Source organism: Lepidochelys kempii, chromosome 3 (genome assembly GCF_965140285.1).
Source record: "Lepidochelys kempii isolate rLepKem1 chromosome 3, rLepKem1.hap1, whole genome shotgun sequence".
In the NCBI taxonomy this organism is placed as follows: domain Eukaryota; kingdom Metazoa; phylum Chordata; order Testudines; family Cheloniidae; genus Lepidochelys; species Lepidochelys kempii.
The window spans coordinates 127,001,059-127,024,428 of record NC_136382.1 but is presented as its reverse complement, the minus strand read 5'-3'; the positions used below and the strand labels follow the sequence as shown (position 1 = coordinate 127,024,428).

Genomic DNA, 23,370 nt, shown 5'->3' with positions numbered 1-23,370 from the left:
AGGGATGAAGAGGTAACACGCTGGCAGGCAGGCAGGCCTTGTGGGGGTCAATCGCCCCTCTGCCTCCCCCAGGCTGGACGGGCACCGTTATCTGGGGGGGGGGGGGCGCCTGTAGGCGGGAGCGCGCTCCCCGCGCAGCCACAGCCCCGCTTACAGCAGCAGCCGCTGCAAGTGCCCTTGACACAGCAAGTCAAGAGGCGGGCAGAAGACCGGAGAAGCCAGCAGCCAATAGCGACTCACAAACCCGCCGCTTTCGTCTCCGCGGGCGACACCAGCTCCTTAGCATTTGTCTTTGAGCTTTTACGACGTAACGTTCCCTCCTCCCGCCGCGCTACTTTACGCGGCCGCTCGCCTCCCCCCCCTCTGAGGCAGGGTAGGGGGCGGGGCGGTCGGGGCCAATGACCGGCCAGAGCGCCATGGCGACGGAGGCGGTGGCGCTGCCGTAAAGCGATAGCCGAGAGGCGTCGCGCGGAGCCGGTTTGACCCAGGTGCTGGGGGCAGGTGTCATTGGAGTTGGGGACGCGGAGCGAGTGGGGTAGTCGCCGCGCTCCCTGCCTCCTTCCCCGCCCGGTGCCCGATACCCCCTGCCGCCATGGCGGGGGTGCTGGCCCGCAAGGCCGCGGACTATGTGCGCAGCAAGGACTTCAGGGACTATCTGATGAGGTGAGAGCGGCGGGGGCCGGCTGGGCGCGGCTCTGCCCGGCGACTGTCCGCCCCGCCCCCGCTGCCGCGCGCGGGGGCTGTTGTGGGCCGTTTAACCGGCCCTTCGACTGGCCCGGCTGGGTCCCTGCGCGCTCGCACTCTGGCTCTCACGAGCGGCTCGTGCCGCAGCGCCGCCGTGCGAGGGGGGGGGCTGTTCGGCCGCGCGGTGGCGGCCGCCGAAGCGAGGGAGCGGTCCCGGGACGAGCCGGCTGGGCGGGGCAGGAGAGGGGAGGGCTGGCGGCGCGCGCGCAGTAACTGCCGTTGGCGCCGCGAGGTTGGGTCAAGGCGGCGGTGTTCCCACAGCCGCCGAGAAACCCCTTCCCGCCGGGCCGGCGTCGCTGCCGTACCGTCGGCCTGTGGCCCTGATTCGCTGCTGTCCACGGGTCAATCGCAGTTCGCGACTGGCCTCCTCGTTTACATAAGTTTGCGAAGCGCAGTGCGCGTCGTGTCGCTCACAGGAGGCAACCGCAGCGCCTGCTCCGTTTTCGCGTGTGTAAATCTGTTGTAATTTGAGCCGTGCAACGCTCAGAGGAGCACCAAGTATACTATGAAAACAGGCCACAGAAACCTTGCGACGTTCTGCTTACCTTTTTTAATGGATGGGCAATTTAATTATTACTGTCCTCATCGTGGATAAGACGGGGTTTGTAGCATCTGTGCCAGGGCAGGTAAACTGTCATGTCAGTTTTACAAGGCAAAAATGGTATATGCTTGTACATTATGATGCAGGCTCTAATTATAGAAGCATAAAGGGGCCAAATAACTTTTACTGGCAATCTTAAGGCATTTCTTGAATTTTGAGTGATTGACTTTGCAAAATTAATGTTTTTATAATATTGGTTTTTGTGTATAATTTCCTATCTTTAAAGAAAAAACCTTCCAACAGCTGGAACCATATTCATCCCCAGCTTGGGTTGTCAATAGGGTTTGGATCTTTAGAGCCACATTACATACATAGGGGCTGGAACAAGAGGTGTAGAGTGTGCTGCAGGACCCCCTGACTTGAAGTGGATTCCATTATTTACAGGATTTACAGTGTGGTTCAGTGACCTACAGTACCCCCACTATAAAAAATGTTCCAGCACCCCTGATTGCATACTCTTATCAGCTCAAGTAGTAGAAGTAACTGTTAGATGCTAAACAGCCTATACCTATATGGACCAACCACTAGAAGTGGTGAATTACACACTTTGCCTGGTTTCAGAGTAGCAGCTGTGTTAGTCTGTATTCGCAAAAAGAAAAGGAGGACTTGTGGCACCTTACAGACTAACCAATTTATTTGAGCATAAGCTTTCGTGAGCTACAGCTCACGTCATTGCTCAGCTATTTGGTGACAGCCGAGGAATGTAGACACTTCGCTTTCATAGGTTCAGTTTCAGGTTCTGGAGGGGAATGTTATGGTTAGACTCTTGTGTGCCCAGCCTGTTCCTCTTGTAGCTGCTCAGTACCCAAATAGAGTGGCTTCGTTCTCTTCATTGCCTGTTGCCAGCTGAATTTACAGGAAGGAGTCGTCTTGAACTCCAATTCTTGTGTCTAGTGCCACAGGGGCCTACAGCAGCTGTGAGGAGCAATTTCCGGGAGGTCCTGCTCAGCCCCTGCAGTTCTGGGGTGGAGCCTGGCTAGTAAAAATGGAGTCTTCAGAGCATTTAACTCCCAGAATCTAACAAGTCTCTACTGAGCATATGTGAACTGTGTTTTTTTTTGTTTGTTTGTTTTTTTCAGAGGCTCATAACTTGGCCAAATTTGAGCGAATTTTCATGGGGACAGCATAGGGCATAGATCCCTTACATCAAGGCAACCCTGCCATTCCCTGCCAAATTTCAGATTCTTGTAAGAAAGCATGGAGGTGCTAGAGCTTATCAACAAAATGGTTGTAAGAATTTTTTTAACGTTGGCAAAACAGTGGAATATTTTCCCTATTAATCTTATTTTCAGAAATACTGAACTATTTTGACTTAAAATATTTAAAAAATAATAATCTTTTGTCCATTTGAGGCACACAAAGACCAGAGGAAATTTCAGCCCAAATTATTTGTTTGGCAAAGTTATAAGTAAGTGAAAACAGAGTTGTATAATGGTAAGTGTCAGGCCATCTTAACTCAGGAACCAGCTCTGCTTATAGTATTTTCTCAACACTAATGGTGCTTGGTGTTGAGCAAACACAAAAGACAACATAATTGTTGCTCAGAGGAACTTTCTGTCTAGTATAGACACAAGCAAGCATAGTATTCAGGAGATAGTGCAAGCTTTGGTGGAGAAATCTTGTAGTAATCAAAATTTAGGCTTTGTGGGAGAAGTCTGTCAGAAAAGGAGATTTGGCACCTGCTGAAGCAAGCTCAGACAGAAAGGATCGATGAAAAGTGTGAAGACATGAAGGATTCCAAGACAACAATGAGAAGATTTGAGTCGAAGCAAAATGAGGGAGAGTAGGAAAAATCGGAGCAGACATGTAGGTATGGCTAGAAATAACTCAAGGACTCTAAAGGTTTTCAGGACAATATATTTCATTTAACACTATCCTGTGAAGTTGGAAGTGTCCAGTTGTTCTAGTTATAACATAACTGAACTTGGAGCTGGAGCATATATATAATGTAAATGTCTGTCATGTACATATCTAATAAAACACTGATCTAATTTCTTTTTTAATGGACAAAACAGGCAGATATTGTGATCAGTCATCCCACCTTAAGAACAGGTTTCAGAGGAACAGCCGTGTTAGTCTGTATTCGCAAAAAGAAAAGGAGTACTTGTGGCACCTTAGAGACTAACCAATTTATTTGAGCATGAGCTTTCGTGAGCTACAGCTCACTTCATCAGATGTTTACCGTGGAAACTGCAGCAGACTTTATATACACACAGAAATCATGAAACAATACCTCCTCCCACCCCACTGTCCTGCTGGTAATAGCTTATCTAAAGTGATCAACAGGTGGGCCATTTCCAGCACAAATCCAGGTTTTCTCACCCTCCACCCCCCCACACAAATTCACTCTCCTGCTGGTGCTAGCCCATCCAAAGTGACAACTCTTTACATAATCAAGTCGGGCTATTTCCTGCATAGATCAAGGTTTTCTCACATCCCCCCCACCCCCATACACACACAAACTCACTCTCCTGCTGGTAATAGCTCATCTAAACTGACCATTCTCCAGGTTTAAATCCAAGTTAAACCAGAACATCTGGGGGGGGGGGTAGGAAAAAACAAGAGGAAACAGGCTACCTTGTTAATAGATTAATTAATTAATTAATAGAACTATTAATTTAGGCTTAAATAGAGACTGGGAGTGGCTAAGTCATTATGCAAGGTAGCCTGTTTCCTCTTGTTTTTTCCTACCCCCCCCCCCAGATGTTCTGGTTTAACTTGGATTTAAACCTGGAGAATGGTCAGTTTAGATGAGCTATTACCAGCAGGAGAGTGAGTTTGTGTGTGTATGGGGGTGGGGGGGATGTGAGAAAACCTTGATCTATGCAGGAAATAGCCCGACTTGATTATGTAAAGAGTTGTCACTTTGGATGGGCTAGCACCAGCAGGAGAGTGAATTTGTGTGGGGGGGTGGAGGGTGAGAAAACCTGGATTTGTGCTGGAAATGGCCCACCTGTTGATCACTTTAGATAAGCTATTACCAGCAGGACAGTGGGGTGGGAGGAGGTATTGTTTCATGATTTCTGTGTGTATATAAAGTCTGCTGCAGTTTCCACGGTAAACATCTGATGAAGTGAGCTGTAGCTCACGAAAGCTCATGCTCAAATAAATTGGTTAGTCTCTAAGGTGCCACAAGTACTCCTTTTCTTTTCACCTTAAGAACATTACCCATACACATTCCATGATGTGGGAACATTTTTTTGCAGAAAAGACGGCTGGGGTTTTTTTTGTTTGGCTTTTTTTCTCCTTCAGTTATTTTAAAGGCTTACCAGTCTGGAAGGAACTTGCTAAACAGGATACCATATTGTTCCAAATCTTAATTTCTTTAATGTTTCAAAGGGCTCTGGTTTCATGGCGTTGCTTTCTACATACGTACTTATTCGATCCTATCTCTTACTGAATTATCATCTGTTAGATTTTTACAGTTTTAGTGTACTAGAAATCTTTTTTTAAGTTGATTATTTTGTCCAGTGTGTATTTATAAGCTCCACTTTGTATGAACACAGTTTCTTGTCTTACTGGGAGCCCGTAACTGTGATCTTGATTCCAAAGATTGAAGTTGAAGAATTGCAAAGACTCAAAGGATACCAGCCAAAAATCTCCATTTTAGCCATGACACAGGAAAAATCATACCTTCCAATTGTGTTGTCTTCCTAGGCTCCTTATTGTAGGCTTGTCCTTTCCCAAATAGGTAACCTTCTCCAGGAAAGCCAATCTACCCTCCTCTTACAGGGATAGCAACATATCACGGGGTATTTAGATGAATTATGACTGAGACAACAACTTTGCAAGTCTTCAAAGTGCATCCGTAAATGCATTTTAAGTCAGGCTCTTTTAATGGGTAACATGTTTAAATTCATAGTGGGTTTTTTCGAATCTTATACCCACAATTCACTTTTGATAGACAAACTTAGTGCCTCCTATGTCTCAAGATAGATGTTGATTCTAAATACTGTAATATAACAAATCATTCTATTAAACTGTGTTCTAAGTATGTAATCAGTTGATTCAACAGATGCTGTAACAACCCTTAAGTTCTGGTTTCTCTGAAATGATTATTAAATAGGAATCTAAATGCCCGTATGTCCAACTATATGTACACAATTGACCATCAGTTTTTTACCCTACATTTTTTTTAATGTCGTGGTTAACGTCCCTCCTTCGTCAAAGGCCAGCACAATGCTCATGCATCAGTTAAGTTCCACTCAAGCCTTATTATTCCACTGAATTGTGACTTACATGAAGCATAAGTCTTGAGTGGGTTTCACCCATCAAATACTACCACTGAAGCCTTTATCTTGACCATCTTTCATGCCAGAGCTGAAAGAGGACAGACTCACCGTTAGACCAGACGAGATCTGGTTATAACAAGAACCTTTTGTGTAAATAGTAAGGTACTAATGAAGGGAATTTCATGCATGTAAATCAAATCCCAGAGTCTAAAAACCCACAATGGACACCAATCATCATAATTCCTGTTGACCCTCTGAGGGGTGCCAGTTGAGAGCCACTTTCTGAAGTGTACCTGGGCCTCATCTACAACTCAGGACAGCTCAATGTGAGGCACCATTAAAGGCCCGCAGAGCACCATTGGTTGTAATACACTATTATTCATGATTGATAAAGTGGCCACTAAAATACCCTCTTTCCTGACTTTGGTCTCATGGGTCACCATGGCTCACAAATGACCCACCGGGGGGGGAGGAGGAAATGACACATTTTCCATCTATGCTTGGCCAAGGCAATTGTGACAGTTGCTGGTGAATGTGGATGCTTGCTATAGTCATTTCATGCCTCTGTCACCTTGACTAGTTCACTTTAATATACCTGAAACCTTGAGGAAGCTTAAGCTAGTACAGAATGTGCCTGACTGCTTGCCAGTCTTACAAAATGCACCCGTTGCTAGTGCTCTAAATTGCCCTGGCTACCATGTTGATTTTAATGTAGGGCTTGTCTACCTGAACAATTAGAGCATGGCAAGATGGAGTATTACTCTACCTTGCACCAGTGGCTCATGATTTAATTGTCCTGCTGATATGTGTTAATCGAGCGCTTTGAGATAGTCCCCTTTGAAATGGGACTAGTTGGGAGCATCTTAACAAACTGTTAATGCACATCAGCAGGACAGTTAATTCATCAACCACTGGTGCAAGGTAGATTCCCACCACAGCTTGCCATGCTCTAATTGTTCAGGTAGACTAGCCCTTAGATTCCTAGCTGCTCCTTTTAGGGATTTCTAAGGGCTAGTCTACACTGGCAATGCTGCGCTTTAACTGTGGCTTGAATGGTCGCAGCAGAGCGCTGGGAGAGAGCTCTCCCAGTGCTCTTAAAAAAACAAAAACCAAAAAAACACCTCCACAAGGGGCATAGCTACCAGTGCTAGGAGCACGGCTCCCAGCATTGGTGCACAGTCTACACTGGCGCTTTACAGCACTGAAACTCGCTGCGCTCAGCGGGGTGTTTTTTTCACACCCCTGAGCAAGAAAGTTGCAGCGCTGTACATTGCCAGTGTAGACAAGCCCTAAGCCTGACATATTGTGACTAACCATATCGTTCTCTCTCAGGAGGAGAGGGGCTCTGCTTTTGAAGGGTTGCACTTACCTTTGTGGAAATGGCTAACTGAGGATAGAGCCATTATACTTCAGGAACAAACATATATTGCAGTCTAATACATCTAAGAATGGAGAGATTACAACATCTGTTGGTGAAACTGATCTGTTCTTGGCTGCAAAGCACTGGGCTAAATATGCGTTTGCTTTTGAAGGAGGAGTTTGTGTAACCTTGGTTTTTCATATTCCTCCCACAGTGGTAGCTGTCCCAAGGGCAGATGAGCAAAAAGGATTTGGTTGGGGGAAAAAGAATCTCCCCCATCTGGACAGGTTGTGAGTTCTACTGTTAAAATAACAGTATTTTAGACCCTGTTTCAGACTGAATTTAATTGGCATTAAACTTCCATTAGAATATGGACTTAAGTCTGAGAGTTCTTTTAGCTGGCTTGACTAGCACTGTTTCCACAAACATAGCTAAACATACATTGTAACTGTTTTCATGAAAATGGCACTTCCTGCCATCACTGCAACCATCAAAAAATGGACTAGATTCATCCTGATGTAACTGCTCTTCGGTGGAGTCAAGTGGAGATTGGCTCAATGACTATAGATTATGCAGACCAGTGGGGAAAACACGTAAGTTACACAGTCATGAAGCCAACAAACTTGTCACATGTACTAAAATGGAGCTTACTAAAAAAAGTCTAAGGTGTTAATGAAGCATTCTCTCATGTCATATTTTAAAAAACCTTGTATACTCAGCAGCCCAATAATAAGTTACTTGTGGGGCACACCCAAAGAAGTCCACCTGCAGCATCTTGAATCCCCCAGTAAGCATGGTTACAAAATGGAAGAACACTAGAAATAATAGTGAAAACATGCCTTTGGTGGTTCTACTGAATATGCATTTAAAAGTAGAGGCTGATAACTTAGATATGCAGGGGTACATGTTGGTCATGCACATACCTATGGTAAGCTATTGCATCTAGACAGTGTCTCAAACTAATAAGAGTAATGTCTTCAGAAACTTCTTACCATACAGACTCTAATGTAAGAGTACAGAATTGTGGGATTGATTAGGGTAAAATTTGTGCATCTCAAGATAATGCATGGCAATTTCTAATGCATATTTGGTTTTGCCCTTTTATGTTCACCCTGTATCTTGTAGCAGCAGACAGTCCCAAATATGTGTCAGCAGCTAGCATTGACCCAACCATATCATACTGTAGTATATGGGTATAATAGACTTCAATTAAGTGTTTTGTGTGTCAAGCCGTTGAAGTTTGTCAGCATGGAGATAATGTACAATATAACGGTGTTTTTAAGGTTGGGTCTCCTAAGCATTGTAACAGTGAAATCCTCATTGGCAACTTTCCATGAACTAGAGGGTAAATTTGATTCTTGGTTTCTTTATCAAAAGCAAATGCAACTTCTTTTGTGATTTACATTAATTACTGCTTGTATGACTTCACCAGGAATAAAACCCTACACATCATTATATTTTTTTCTTAGTTTGTAGTTAGATGGAAGAGGCAGCCGGCCACATTACTTTTAGAGCTCAGTTAGGCTTTTGACACCCTCTTGATCTTAAAAAAAACACTAGAGGTGGAATCCTGGCCCCAATGAAGTCCATGGCAAAACTCCCACTTGCTACAGTGGGACCAGGATCTCACCTTAGTACATTAGATGAGAGAAAAGACTATTTAGAAGGTAAAATTTTGTATTATATCAAGACAAGTGTTAAATATTTTTGGTTTTAGTATAATAACTTAATTGAGAAAGCGGCAAAGAGTCCTGTGGCACCTTAAAGACTTAGTCTGGATCTGTAAAAGCGGCAAACACGGCTACCCCTCTGATACTTAATTGAGAGAAATTGCTGCACCATAACTTATGTCTTCCACTCAAGATCAGTAATTTGAAGGAAACTAACTCTTTTCTGCTCCTCTTTCATGCATCATCTGAATGGTGAACCATAATGAACGCTGACAACATAGTACGGTAAGAAAAAGCTTTTTCTACTTCATTTCAGCCATTTGTAATCTTGCTGTACTAACATTGTTATGAACTGACCTGACTCAGTCTAAGGAAGTGCATTACTAACCTTCAGGACTGGTGAGTTAATAAAATTTGTGCTCACACATGGGAGTAGAGAGGTATCAGGCTAACAATCCCCTCATCTAAGGAGGACTAAAGCAGCTAAGGAATCACTTCAGAAAGATATGGGTTTCCTTCACAGCTCCTCAGTCACTGTTTGCTAGGGGCATGGGATTGATTTAGAGTTCCATCTCTGACTACTACACAGTCATGTGTTGTTGCTAGATTAATTGAATGTTTTATTTTTAACTGTGTTTACTTCAGACAGTAAACAGCACAGTCCTACAGCTTTCACTTTAGACTGTCTCTAATGGTCCAGTTATCTCCATTACTGACTCTGGAAATCATGGGTCACTATATTGTGGGATTCAGTGTACTTGGTTAGTTCTGTACTATGGCTGACATAGAAGGCTATCCTAGTCTATTTCCCATGTAGACTGAAAACAGCCTGTACATGTGAAGTTGCACTTTATTACATTTCTATTGAATCCTCTTACTTTCTAGATGGAAAAACATAAAACTTCTGAGGGAGTCGGACTGAATGGCTGACGGGATTGGAAAGGGGATTGTGGAGCCTTTTACATCTTGGTCTCCATTTCAAATGTGGTCCAGATCAGTAGTGATTGAAAGTTACTATTTAATGGCAGATTAGTGATTTATATGAAACAAGTTGAGTGAACTCTGACTTTCATTTCTAATGAACACCCCCATGTCACAATAATCATCGGACTTAATATCTTTTGTAGGCAGTCTAATAAGGAATCATAGAATATCAGGGTTGGAAGGGACCTCAGGAGGTCATCTAGTCCAACCCCCTGCTCAAAGCAGGACCAATCCCCAATTAAATCATCCCAGCCAGGGCTTTGTCAGATGCTGAATGAACATAAACTACCTCCCAGAACAAGAAGCTAGCATTAAGTCTCCTAAAGCTAAAACTGTTTTGAGGGTAGATGGACAGCCACTTTCCAGTGCTGTCATTGTGTCAGTTCTCAAGCACTAAATTCCACTATTTTAAATGAATCCAGAGAAAACTATAGAGGTACTTAAAATGGTATTTTTGACAATGTATGTGCAATTGCGGTTACACTCAGAATTTGCTTAAAGTGATGCATTAGCAACAGAAAGTTAGGCCTGGGTTACGCTGCGGTGGGGGGTTCTTACCAGGACTTACCTGGCTGTCCTCATGGCGGCGAGTCGACCGCAGCAGCTCACCCGTCGACTCCGCTTACTCTTCCTGCTGAGGTGAAGTACAGGCATCGATTCGGGGATCGATTTATCGTGTCTAGACGAGACGCGATAAATCAATCCCTGATAGATCGCTACCCGCCGATCTGGCGGGTAGTGAAGATGTACCCTTAGTTAGGATGTGGGCTAGAACGTACCTGCAGTCACACAAAAAAACTGTAGTTTTAAACAGAACATTGAAACTATTAAAATAACTTGGTTATATACAAGTCCCGTCCCCCCCCCCCCCATAACAGATCACTGTTACTGAATTTCTGCTGCTGTGATTCTAGCTATTATAGCATATGTTAACTTACTTTGGTGTCTGAGTAGTAGGTGTCCCTAAACCACATATGCCTTCACCTAGACATTGTCATTAATGTACAAATGAAATACCATAACTCAGAATGTTCTTGTTTTATGGGATTGTGAGTAGTAATGGATTGGTTAGATTTTAATTAGTGATTCCTCATGCATTTTCTTTCCCTATCAACTTTCATGTTCTTCCACATTGTCAGTAGTAGAAATGAAAGTTTTTATAACTTCTCTAGTCTTGTACTGTCCTTCACAAGTAAATTGTCACACTATTTAAACTTCTTAAACTAAACTGTTCGGATAAAATTTTCAGAAGCCTCCAAGTCCCATTGTCAGACACTTAGGTCATTTTTGACAGTGTTACTTTGTGGTGTTTAGCCTTGTGACCTTAAACACATGAGGTCACTTCTCACTGTTAGGTGAGATAAAATTGCCAACCTTGCTGCAAAACAGCACTTAACTCAGCAAAACTGATCATGGGGGTTATTTTAGCTGTTTTTTATAAGCTTTCTACCTCTTTTCTCATATGTGGGCATCCACTAGTCTGAACACTACTAATGAGTTAGATCTGCTTATTCCGCCACAGTAGAGGCAGTTTAGATTCTATCTTCCTTCCTTTGAGTTGGGGGTGGAAGCAAAGCTGTCTCTATTCTAGTGGAGCGCACACGTAAAATCCACAAGCTCCTGTCCAGACCATTGGATGGCCTTCCGCAGAAGAACTAAAATTACAGGTGAAGAACCCATTTTCCCCCTGCTTCTCTCCCCCAATATGCTCCCTTGTTCTGAATCACTGGAATATGTATAACGTTAATATTAAAATAGATGCAAAAGTGGTGTTAACTGGCTGCAAAGAATTCCAGCTTTCACTTGCAAATAGGTATCCTAATGGCCTTAGAAGTTAGCCAATTTGCTGGTCTTGTGCATAGTTTTTGTTAGGAGGAGAAATTCCTGATAGGTATTTATTTGATGCAATCATTTCTATTTACATAGAACGTACATAAAATCCTGTTTCCCTGAACACAGGTCACCGTTTCTGTGCTCACAGTTCCAAGCCTCTTTCAGCCAGCACTCTGCCCCAAAGCTTTCTCTCTCTTATTAAGATCATGCTCTAAGTTCTTATCTGGGTTTTTTGCTTCCATTTCTCTGTTTCTGTGGTGTTTCTTCTTTCTTTTCTCATGCACACGCATGGATACACAGTTGGAACTAAAAGCAGGGATGAGGGTTTGACTTATCAGACCCCCAGGAAACTCCTTGAACCAAATGGCTCGGACACAGCCGAGACTTGTATGTTGTCTAGTCTTTGGGCAGTGGTTTTCCATTGCTTCAGCTATCCCTAAACAAAGAGCATTTAACTGTTCTCATTTACCTAAACAAAAGGTGGTTATTGCCCAACAGCTTCCACAATGTGGCATGATTGCCAAGAGCTCAGGTATGCTTGTTGGGAGCAATCTAGCCTGCAGCATAATCCTGGAATGCCCCCTTAAGTTATTCACTGAGGTATTTTGCACTGAGGTTTTTTTTCCTGCCTTCATATTGAATAGTGGTTTGGAGAATTTCTTGTATGAACAAGATGCACTATTTGTTTGCATAAGTTGTCTGTAGACTCTAGCATAAACTCAGGTTACAGTAGTGACCACAGAGTGGGTTCTGTTGCCACTTGACAGCCTGGGAAGAATGGTGTGTTCTGTCCTTGTCCCCCATAGGACAAACTATGCCAAACCCATCTACATGGGTTTGGGAAAGTCGGGAGGATTTTTCCCTGCAGTGGAAAGGAGGAGACCCTTATTTGACAAGTGTTTTTTTTTCCCTTCCACTTAAGTGTGCTTGAAAGCTGTCTCTATTCCAATTTGAAAGGAAGCTATAACACACTACTACTCTTCCAGAACTTCCTCTCTTAAAAAAATCTAAGAATAACATGTAGATGTTAGTAGAAAAATATGAAATCTTTCAAAATTAGAGGATAAACTCTTTGCTTCCTTCCACTTTATTTACAGCACTTTTGGGGACCGGTAGCCAACTGGGGACTCCCTATTGCTGCTATTAATGACATGAAGAAATCTCCAGAGATCATTAGTGGCCGAATGACATTTGGTAAGAAACAGGGTTGAAATTGGGACAGACTTAAAATGTCAAACTACTTCCAAGTCCATAAAAAACTTTCCAAACGCTACACTTCAACCACTAATTTTAGTTTAACACATCTGTAAACTCTCTTGTTGCATTTAAAATACTGTGGATGTAAGTTTTAAAAAGTAACTAGTAACTTCTGGGTACTTTTTTTCTTTTTCTTTTGAGGTGCCCAACTTGAAACATCTTAAAGAGGGCAGATTTTTTTTCCAGAGGGTGGATACTCTGTAATTAGTGTAGATTTGGGGGGGAGCTCTGAAAAATGTCTCAAGTTTGGGCATTCAAAATCAGTAGTTGCTTTAGAAAATTTAATCCTCTTTGTCTACTACTGTATAATGTTAGTTCCTGAACATTTTCCTAACTTATTTCCAGTGTTAACTTGTTACTGTCTCCCTCTTGTACCAGAGGTCTCACTGATGCTGCTTCTGTGTGGTATGGGATTTAAGTTTATAATACTTGCCAACTGGAGAACTTTGAAAGGAAATGTCTTCTGAAGCTGCCTGCACCCTTAGTAACAGAATTAAATTGCCTTTAGAGAGTAACTGTCTATTAGAAGGTTTTCTACAAATGCAAGGGAGTTACAATCACTCTTTAAAACTACTCCTTACCGTTCATTCGCTCTGCATTCTGTTCAGAAGTTTTGCTGCTTGGAAATGCAAGAGTGGTTTCATTTAAACGCTTGTTTTTCCTGGAATGTACTTTTCCTGGACACTTTGCCCTAGTGTCTGCTTTCCTTCTGATATATTGGATTTCCTTTCTTGTTGCATGATAAAAATAAAACCAAACAAAAATCCTTTAAGTTTAATATACAGCTCTTACTTACATAATGACATTTACATTAGCCAAAGTATAGCCACTTAATTTGTTCAATAGTCTTTTGAGCAAATTCCCACAAAGCAAAAACGTGTGCTTATTATAACAAAACATCTGACTTCTACCCATTTAATCTGATTGCTTCAAACAAGTATTATTGGATAATTGAGTCACTGTCTATTGAATATTGCGCTCAAGATGGCCAATATTGCTTACTGAGATGGAAGACCCCTTTGTTACTAACATAAACACTGCTTTGTTCTGTGCAAGCTATGAAATACGCTTCAGTGATCAACTGCTCAGCTCAACCAAAGTGAGGCACATCCAGACAGGAAAATACAGTATACCATTTTTTTCTTATATGGCATTCACATGCAATATAGTGAAATTTTCTGAAACCTTTTTCAAATTTCATCCAGAACAAAACTTTAAGATCTTCTCTAGCAAGCCTATTTCTTGCACAGCAAAAATTCACACTGTGTCAAGAGCATAAATCATCATTTGTATTTTTTGGCAGTTAATTTTCTCTTCTGCTTGTGGATAATTGAGGTATTAAAATATAAACAGAGAAAATTACATACACAGGATGAAAAATGTGACTTGCTTTTAAAATAAAACTGCACTGGCAGTGAGAATTTTTTTAACCTCTCGAGTTCCTCTTTTTCTAAGTGACTGGATTTGGTCCCTGATATACAGAATTTATGTATATCTGTCAGCTGACTAGGCCATAAGACTCCTGTTGAAAACTAAAACCAACATTTTTTTATTAGCCCTCTAAACATTGCAGAGAACTCAGTCTCCTTATACATAAGTGTTCCAACTGAAGTCTGAGTACTTGAGTAAGATGAGCAGAACTTGCCCTTGATAAAGGAAATAATGTAGTATAAATCCCAATAGGGGCTTGACTAGCAAGCCTCTTTTAAAATTACAAAACGTGGAGCTACATGCATAAAAGAACTTGGGCGTGGTGATGCTGAGCATTGCCCTGATTAATGTTTAGGCACTTACAAAATCACTAAGATTCACAAAGTCTGAGTTCAGCACCTTGGCTCCCTATACAATGAATAGGGACAGAGAGATGCCTTAAAAAGGGATTCACAAAAACCAGCATGCTAGGTGAGTCGTTGCCTAAGCTAGCCAATGGGAGATGCCAAACTGAGAGGTGTGTACTCTGAGACAGGTGCTTGAAGTCTGGGATAGGTGCTTCCCTCTGATTGGGATTCTCCACTGCAAACCCTCTCTTGGTGCTAGGTGCCTGTTTAGCAAGAAGATGGGGGAGAAAGGCAGAGGAGAAGGACCTCTCTTATAACTTTTAGCCTGTGGTGTCATTTCAGAAAAAATTTGGGGAGGAGGAGACTGTTTAACATATAGAAGGTTGTGTGATTATATTGCATTCTGCGAGATCTCAGGGTTGGGAGAGAACTGCTCCCCTTGCTCCATCGCAAATTATGTCCCTTCTTTTAGTCCAGTGGTTCAGGTACTCACCTGTGATGTGGGAGACCCCCTGCTTCAAATCCACCTTGCAAGTGAGGGGGAGAAGGGACTTGAACTGGACTCTGACACCTCTCATGTGAGTGCCCTAACCACTGAGCTATGGGATATTCTGATATGGGACTCCCTAAGGCTTGGGCTATGCTTTGAGCTAGGGGTGTGAGTCCCAGCTCCAGTGGACGTACTTGTGTGCTAAAGATAGTGTAGCCATGGTACCATGGACAGCAGCGAATGTTGGCATGGGCTAGGTGCCCCAAGTACTTATCCACAGGGTCTGACAGCTTTGTATTCAGGGCTGCTAGCCCATGTTGCTGCTTTCCATGCTACCATGGCTACACTATCTTTAGCACACTAGCTTGATGAGAGCTGACACAAGTATTTTCACTGGAGCTGGGACTTTCACCTCTAGCTCAAAGCATAGACGTAGCCTCAGGGAGTCCCATATCAGAATATCCCATAGCCCAGTGCTTAGGGCACTCACCTGAGAGTTCGCAAATCCCTGCTCAAATCACTTCTCCTCCTCAGGTGGAGCAGGGATTTATGTAAGATCACCTATAGGGGTTTAAGCCAGCGTGCAAGCTGTGAATGCATCAGATTGGGCCCTGCAGGCAAGTTAGGCAGAGGAATGCCTATCTTCCTGCGGTTGGTGAATTGCTCTGGGGCTTAGGCAGCCAGATGCCTGGCATGGGTCTGCTGTGCTCATGCTCAGTGGCAAAAACATAGGTGCCTAGGAAATTTTTACTGCAAAAACTTAGGTGCTGAGCAAGTTTAGGTGCCTACAGCAACCAGGGGCAGCTGAGTGGGGGTTTTGTGAATCCCAGTGGGGCCTGATTCTGTGTTTTTAGATGTCTCACAAAAGGAAATTGCCACTTTTAATCTAGCCTATGCTGCAGAAATTGATAAATAAAACACATCACTTCCTTTTCATCTTCATAGTGGAACTGCTTTGTCCTATGCAACTAATGAAAAGGGATATTTTGAACTAACTTTGTTCAGCCTTTAGAGTGCCCTTACTATATAGCTCAGAGGTGGGCAAACTATGGCCCGCTGGACCCTCCTGCCCAGCCCCTGAGCTCCTGGCCTGGGAGGTTAGCCCCCAGCCCCTCCCCCGCTATTCTCCCTCCCCCACAGCCTCAGTTCCCTGCACCGAGGGCGCAATGCTCTGGGCGGTGGGGCTGGCTCCTGAGTCAGCGCAGCTGCAAAGCCCGGCCTGACCCAGCGCTCTTTGGTGCGCGGTGCATGGCTGGCTCTAGCTGGCCAGCGCAGTTGTAGCGCTGCCAGGAAGCGTGGTCAGGGGGCTGAGGGGTTTAGGGTGGTCCGGGGGGGGTGGATGGGGAAGGGGCAGTCAGAGGGCAGGGAATGGGGGTGGGAAGGGGCAGTCAGAGGGCAGGGAATGGGGGTTGAATGGGGGCAGGGGTTGGGGGGGGGGGGGGGACAGTCAGGAAGGAGAGGGGGGTTGGATGGGGCAGCGACAGGCAGTCAGGGGCAGGAGTTCCAGGGACAGGGAGAAGGGGTGGTTGGATGCAGCTGGGGTCCCCAGGGGGCAGTTAGGAATGAGAGGAGGGGTTGGATGGGACGGTGGGGGGCAGTTGGGTGGGGGTTTCGGGGGCGGTAAGGGGACAGGGAGCAGGGGGGTTGGATGGGGGGGGCGTCAAGGGGCGAGAAGTGGGGGCCGGGCCGGGAGGCACAGCCTCCCCTAACCGCCCCTTCATACAATTTCCGAAACCCGAAGCAGCTCTCAGGCCAAAAAATTTGCCCGCCCCTGATATAGCTGATGCTGGGTGCTTAAAATTTTATTGCATTTACTGTACCTGTTTTGCAAGGTCTTCTTTTTGGTAAGTGTTGCACAGGTAAAATACGTGTTTCAGGCCAATGTTGAAACTAACCATCTTCTCCATATAGTGAAATAGTACATTCCAAATGGGATGAAAACTTAAACATCCATTTTGGTTTTGGGAGGATTTTTAAATAGTGAAATTGCACAACACTTCAAAGATTTTTGCGAAAGAACTTTGCTCCATCAAATATATGTATACTACAACACAATGTTTAGTTAGCTAGTTCAGTTTCAACTTAGTACCTGTTTACAAGCAGAAGGTTATATGACTGTTAAGAAATAGTTTTATTTATAATGTTTGATGCTGCAGTCATCCTTCAGCACTATTACAAAGGTTAGTAGGTGAGTATTTCTCTCCACAAAGCATAATTTTTGCTATAAGTTTGAATGCGTTGCTTTCATTTTGTACAAAATGAAAATTCTTTCTGCCAGAAATGCAAACGATTCTCATAAAATATAAGGCTTTCTCTTCTGAGACAAGGTCTGTTGTCCTATTACCACAGAGCTGTTTCACTAGGGCTCACAAAAGATTTTCTTGCATCTGAATTTCCATCAAAAACTGAAAGCTTACACTACAGCAAAAATATATTTTCCTTGGATTTAAATTTTCTACTCCCTTACACTAAGAGCACTTAACTGCAGATTAAAATTGTTAATCATTTGTGTGCCTACCTTAAGTTAGACTTTCTCTTGTAAGTTGTCTATTTTGGAAAATGGAGTTTTTGTTTTGTTTTTTTTTAACAAGGGGAGCGTTAGTTGCTTTTAAAAATACTGTTAGTCCTTTCCTAGCAAGAACTATACTTAAATATGGTAGGAATTATATTTTAAAGAAGGTTCTTGCTAGGAATGTGCCAATAGATTCAACTTTGTGAGAAGGCCTTATTTATTTAGGGCATGATCCAGCTCCCATTGGAATCAATATTGGCGGCAATGGGAGATGGATTTGGACACTGAACTGAAGATGCTTTGGTAACTTGTGTGTGGTTATAGGAAGCCACTGAGGGATTCAGAGAGCCACAGCTATTGCAACTCTGTGTTTGGATCCAAGCAAAACAGACAACTTATAGAATTGTTTGCCTCTGTTGAGGTGCTGCCATAGTAAAGGAGAAATGCATTCAGTAGTTGCTAAATAGTGGTTTGCCATAAAATTAGTATTGATTGCATGAAATGGTGTCTTAACAAATAGAAGTTTGAGAAACTTACCACGTAATATTTTAAACATAAGCCAGTGATGGGTTTTTTGTGGGGTTTTTTTAGTTTGGTTGGTTCTTTGGTTTTGCCTTCCTCTACAGCATGTGGGTGCAGGTCACTTGCCAGGATTATCTGGGTTATCTCACTTAATTGTTTTCCTGCCACTGCAGAGGCCTTGGGCACTGGTGCACTTTGGTCCTTCCTATTCTCTTCCTGTGGCTTATAATAGTCTAGTCTCCAGTGGGCTGTAATACTTTGGTCTACATTTAATTGTTGGGTTTAGTGTGTGGGTGATGGTTGTGGCCTGCAATATCCAGACTATATTATATGGTGGTTCCTTCTGGCCTTAAACTTGGACTCTACCACTGACACTATGTTGACTCTGTTTTACAGCACTGTGTTGTTACTCTTTGACTTTTATGAGATTTGCCTACAAGGTACAGCCAAGAAACTGGCTTCTGTTTGCATGTCACTTCACTAATGAAATCGCACAGCTAATCCAAGGAGGACGACTGATGAAATTCAAGTGAGTGAATTTTAAAATCCGTGTGGGGAGGGGATAACAAACTGACATATGCTAGGGATGTTCTGTGTACGTGAATTCAGATTAGAAGCATTGCAGTTTTTCATCTTCTATAATCAGCAATGACTATTAGCTGCTAGTTATTGTTGGTGCCTTCTGCGGTAACATCCCATTGCTAGTTGTTAATCTCGGTCACAGAGAGCAGCTGCTGAGAAGAAGGCTTCCCAGGAAACAAATTGCAGAAAAGCAAAGCAAATGCTGAACATTTCATTGCCTCCCCACACGCTGACACGATAGTTTAGGAACTCCCATCTTTTAGGACACTTAAAACTAAACTGCACAAAACAGGAAAGTTTAGGGACCAGTTTTGTTGTGGTAAGGTGATAATTTAGTAAGTCTTTTTCATACCCAACCTTTGATTTTTACAGTATGTTCAAGCATTAGTCAATAATTGTAATTAAATACTAAGACCTTCACTGAATTCTCCTGTTTTTCTTGGTAGGATGGAAAAGAAGAACTAAATATCTTTATCTTGGAAAAACAGGGAATGTGCTCCTCATCATGAATTACAACAAAGGAAAAACTCTACAGCTGCTGTGATGCAGACTTTTGCATTTTCTTCTCCATCATAAAAATTATCATGAATACAAAATCTTGCCAACATAAAACACATCATCCTTCCACTAAATTTTGTGGACTGCCTTTTTTGTAAAGTACTCTTCTGAATGTAAACAATTACATCTAACTCTTTGCTGCCTTACAAGTATTGACTTTTCTGTTAATGAAATTACTTTCCAAATCATGTGTTCAATAATTATTTTTAAAAGATGAGAACTTTTTTTATTTAACCAGCTACATAACTGAATGGCACAGGATCATTTCATGTATCTTAAGCCTGCTAAATCAGTATGAACGTAGAGGTCAGTAAGACACAATTGTGGGTGGTGTAATTGTTCTGCATATTTAAACATTTTAGAAACCATTTAACATAGTACTTGGGGAGCATCCATTCCTGACTGTTTCATCATTAAAATTTATATCAGACTTCAGCAATGTCTTGCTGATCTAAAAATATGTATTTGCAGACTTGCCAGTTCCAAGTTGCCAGGTCACTCACTGCATGTCTGTTTTCAGTAAAGTGACGAATGGATTTTTACCTGAAAGAGTAGGTTACTTATTTGTTTACATAATTCCTGCTCCCTAGTCACCTTGAGAGAAGCAAGAATTTCTTGTAAACCAAAGGAGAGTAACAGTGGTTATGAACATGCGTATTTAAGAAGCTTGACATGTTGTGGATTTTTATATTTTGTTAAACATATTTGTTTTGTGCACTTGGACCTCTGAAGGTTGCTCCAGTCCTTATTCAGGCAAAAAAACCTTCCCTTTACTTCAGTGGGAGCCTTGTCAGGGTAAGATCTGAAGGATAAAACTCCATTGTCTGGTTGCCTCCACATTGTGGCAGTCAAGTTTTTTTTTTCTACTTGCTTGAAAGTGGCATCAACAACTGCAAATAATGCATACAACATAAAGAATGTATGTGACAGACATAATTTTATCAGTGAAATAACTTTTGGACAGTAAAATGTGTGTCCCAACCTAAGTATGTACCGTCAAAAAGTTTTAATCAAAATAATGACAATAAATAATTTCGATAAAACTCTGCAAGTAGTCTCTCTTCACAATAAAATTGAATATTCTTCTTATACTCCAGTATCAGATCTTAAAGGAAATATCCTACATATGGGAAGTCTGATATAGGGGCCATTTTCTGTTGTAATGAGCTGAAGTTAAAATTAAACAAACTGGTGTACAAAAATACTGTTACTGTTTTTACTGACTGTTGTGGAATTATTGGCATACAGTTGACAGATTTCTTTATATAGAGAGAAACTTTGTTATCCTTTACATAAATGGGATTTGTTGGATCAGGAAAGAGATGAGGAAACATCTCTCTGGAATTCTTACTGTGACACAGGGTTAATTGTACCAATGACAAATCAAATAAATCTGATTAGTTTTCACTTGAGGAAAATAACATTGATCTTGATGGTTGTTTATATCCCATTGATCAGAAAACACACAAATGGCCACTAATAAAGGGGTACATGGATGTGTCTTTCCATTGGGGGAATTTTTCAGTTGAAAGTACCAATTGTTCAACATGTCTCAAGCGGATCATGTGCTGCTGGCTAGTTATGCAATAGTTAAACATTTTCTTCTCTGCCTGTATGCCTTTGTTCCTATTTACTTCATGTCTGTAATCTCTTCAAGGCAAAGGATGATCCTTCCAACAGTGGCCATTACCAGATACTTCAGAGGAAGGAGTGAAATTATAATGCACAAAGCTGCTAATGCAATATTGCAAATGGATGAGGGGGAAAACAATGCTCCCTTTGAGGAAGGGAATCATTAGTCTGACCATATTACAAGTAAGGATAAGATGACACACATTTAAGCCAAGAAGAAAAGGAGGACTTGTGGCACCTTAGAGACTAACAAATTTATTTGAGCATAAGCTTTCATGAGCTACAGCTCACTTCATCAGATGCATTCAGTGGAAAATCTCCCCACTGTATTTTCCACTGAATGCATCTGATGAAGTGAGCTGTAGCTCACGAAAGCTTATGCTCAAATAAATTTTAGTCTCTAAGGTGCCACAAGTCCTCCTTTTCTTTTTGCGGATACACACTTACATGGCTGCTACTCTGAAACCTGTCATTTAAACCAAGATTTTCAGTTATTTCAGTTGGAACTGTTGGGTGCTCAGCATTTTTGTCAATGGCTGGAATTAAGTGCCGAAATTTGAATTTAGGAACCAAATGTTAAGCACCCACATTTTTATATGTAGAAGGTCAAAAAGGAACTATGGGGCGGAGATGGAAAATAGAGCTTAGGTCTCCCAACTCCCACTCTTATGCTTTAACGGCTATTAAGTATCCTTTCTTAAAGGGCTTTCCTTTCTCCCTATAGGTTTAAAAATAGTTCATGTCTCTCCTTGTTGTCACACAAAAATTGTCTAGTAAACTTCAGTTGCCTGATTCAACCCTGCATTACTCCACTTTGTTACAGTAACTTCTGATTTAAATGAAGTTGCAGTGGTGTGAAACTGTAGTAATGCAATGGTGAATTCAAAAACCAGGCCACATTGGCCTTATTTCATAAGGCTTTGTCCAAGCACTTTCTTCATGTTGAACCTGTTTAGGTTCCTAATCTTTGTGTGTGTTTGGAGTTCAAGTAAGCCTAAAAATATAAATCTAAACTGTTAAAATGAGCAGTTTCATTTTTTATGTGAAGGGGGTGGGGGAACCACCAAAAATGCAAACTTTAGTTAGTTTTAACACACATAGCCCCAAGCGGCCTTAGATTCATTCGAAACCTTAATGAAAATTAGAGTTAAATTGGTCAGAATTTCAGGTTTCTAAGGGACTCAGAAACAATTTGGGACTTTGAAGTCTTTGCTCAAAATGAGGCAGAAGTCTAAATATTTTATAACTTCAGATAACTGCATGACTTGGCTAACATGTTAACCCCCTCAAAACCAGTGTGTGGTCAGCTGTTCACTTCCTGAGTGTATACTTACTTTAACAAAAGTGGTGGAATAGTTCATATTAGAATTTACCTCAATTGCTGAGTTTCTAAAGTGTTTTATTTCTATAATGCCATAGAAATAGAAGTGGAAAAGCCTCAAGAGAATGTATTCACAGCGTTTCATGGAAGCTTATGCTCAAATAAATTGGTTAGTCTCTAAGGTGCCACAAGTCCTCCTTTTCTTTTTGCGAATACAGACTAACACGGCTGCTACTCTGAAACCTGATTAAAGAGGTGTCAATAATCATCCCAAAGCTTGCATGCTTATCCAAACTGGGCCTTCTTAAATGTAGTATTTAACATCAGAATGAGGAGAAAGGTGGCCATTAACATGAGTGGGAGGTGTCACCATCTCAAAAAATGAGGCCACTTAGCTATCTAAATTAAAGAATCTAAATCTGTATTTAGGCACCTACATTTGGAAAGTTTTGCTAAAATGTGGTGTTTAACCACATTCCCCTTCCCTGCTCCCCGATTGCTTACTGTCATTTCCTCCTCCTGTAGGTTGATATCAGGTTGGGTAACCTTGCCATAGATTTTTCTGCATCAAAAGCTCTGTTTTAGGCAAGGAGTTGCCATATAACAGATTTTTTTGCAAAATAATGTTTGGGACAGCAGGAAATATACACCCAATGTGGGGTTTTTCACTACTTACAAATTATGTGGTCTGCAGCAATAGTTAGCTTAGAATTTCAAAGAGGCAGCAACTGTGCCCACTATATTCATAAGGTGTCTAGCACATCATGTAAGCTTTCAGAGATAAGGCAGACATCGGGATTGCTACTCAAAGCAGTGGGTATTCTGGGTGGCCCCACAAAATGAAAAACACAGAGACTGTTGCATTACATTACTAAACAGTTTTCAGCATATCTGCTTCCCATCCTTCGCGTTGCACAATATCTGCCATCAGTAGGTAGTAGTGGATGGGCTATATACTGCTTGTGTCAAGAAGCAGGACCTGCAATGGAGTCAGTCTCCAGGCAACCTAATGAGGCCAGCTGGCCTGTAGTAGGCAGCCTGTTTGGCTATTCCACCTGATTGATTGGAAGAGTCCTGTTGGGATCCTGTTAAGCCCAGCAGTAGCAGTTCAGTGGCAACTCTCAGCATTTATCTAGGCCTCTGATCGCTCCTGCCTTATTCCCAGCCAGGCTCCTAACTTGCCTCAATCCAGGTAAGTGGGTCCCGACCTTTGGCTTTGATATCTGACTTTGGCTCTGGTACGTGCCCTCTGACTCTAGTTCAGACCCTGGGCTCCAATTCCTGACTCCTGCTC

General features: G+C 42.3%; 1 protein-coding gene across 2 annotated transcripts; it reads left to right on the top strand.

The window, feature by feature from the left end:
- Positions 1-386: 386 nt before the first annotated feature.
- MPC1 (mitochondrial pyruvate carrier 1) lies at positions 387-20,544 on the top strand. Of its 2 annotated transcripts, XM_073337907.2 has the most exons (5): positions 387-663; positions 7,349-7,352; positions 12,522-12,618; positions 18,380-18,512; positions 19,012-20,544. In XM_073337907.2, the coding sequence occupies exons 1-5, from the start codon at positions 593-595 to the stop codon at positions 19,028-19,030; spliced, it is 324 nt and encodes a 107-aa protein (XP_073194008.1). In that variant the 5' UTR covers positions 387-592; the 3' UTR covers positions 19,031-20,544. The 2 variants fall into 2 exon arrangements, with proteins under 2 accessions (XP_073194008.1, XP_073194007.1); XM_073337906.2 differs by lacking the exons at positions 387-663; positions 7,349-7,352 and adding an exon at positions 9,356-9,657.
- Positions 20,545-23,370: the final 2,826 nt, after the last annotated feature.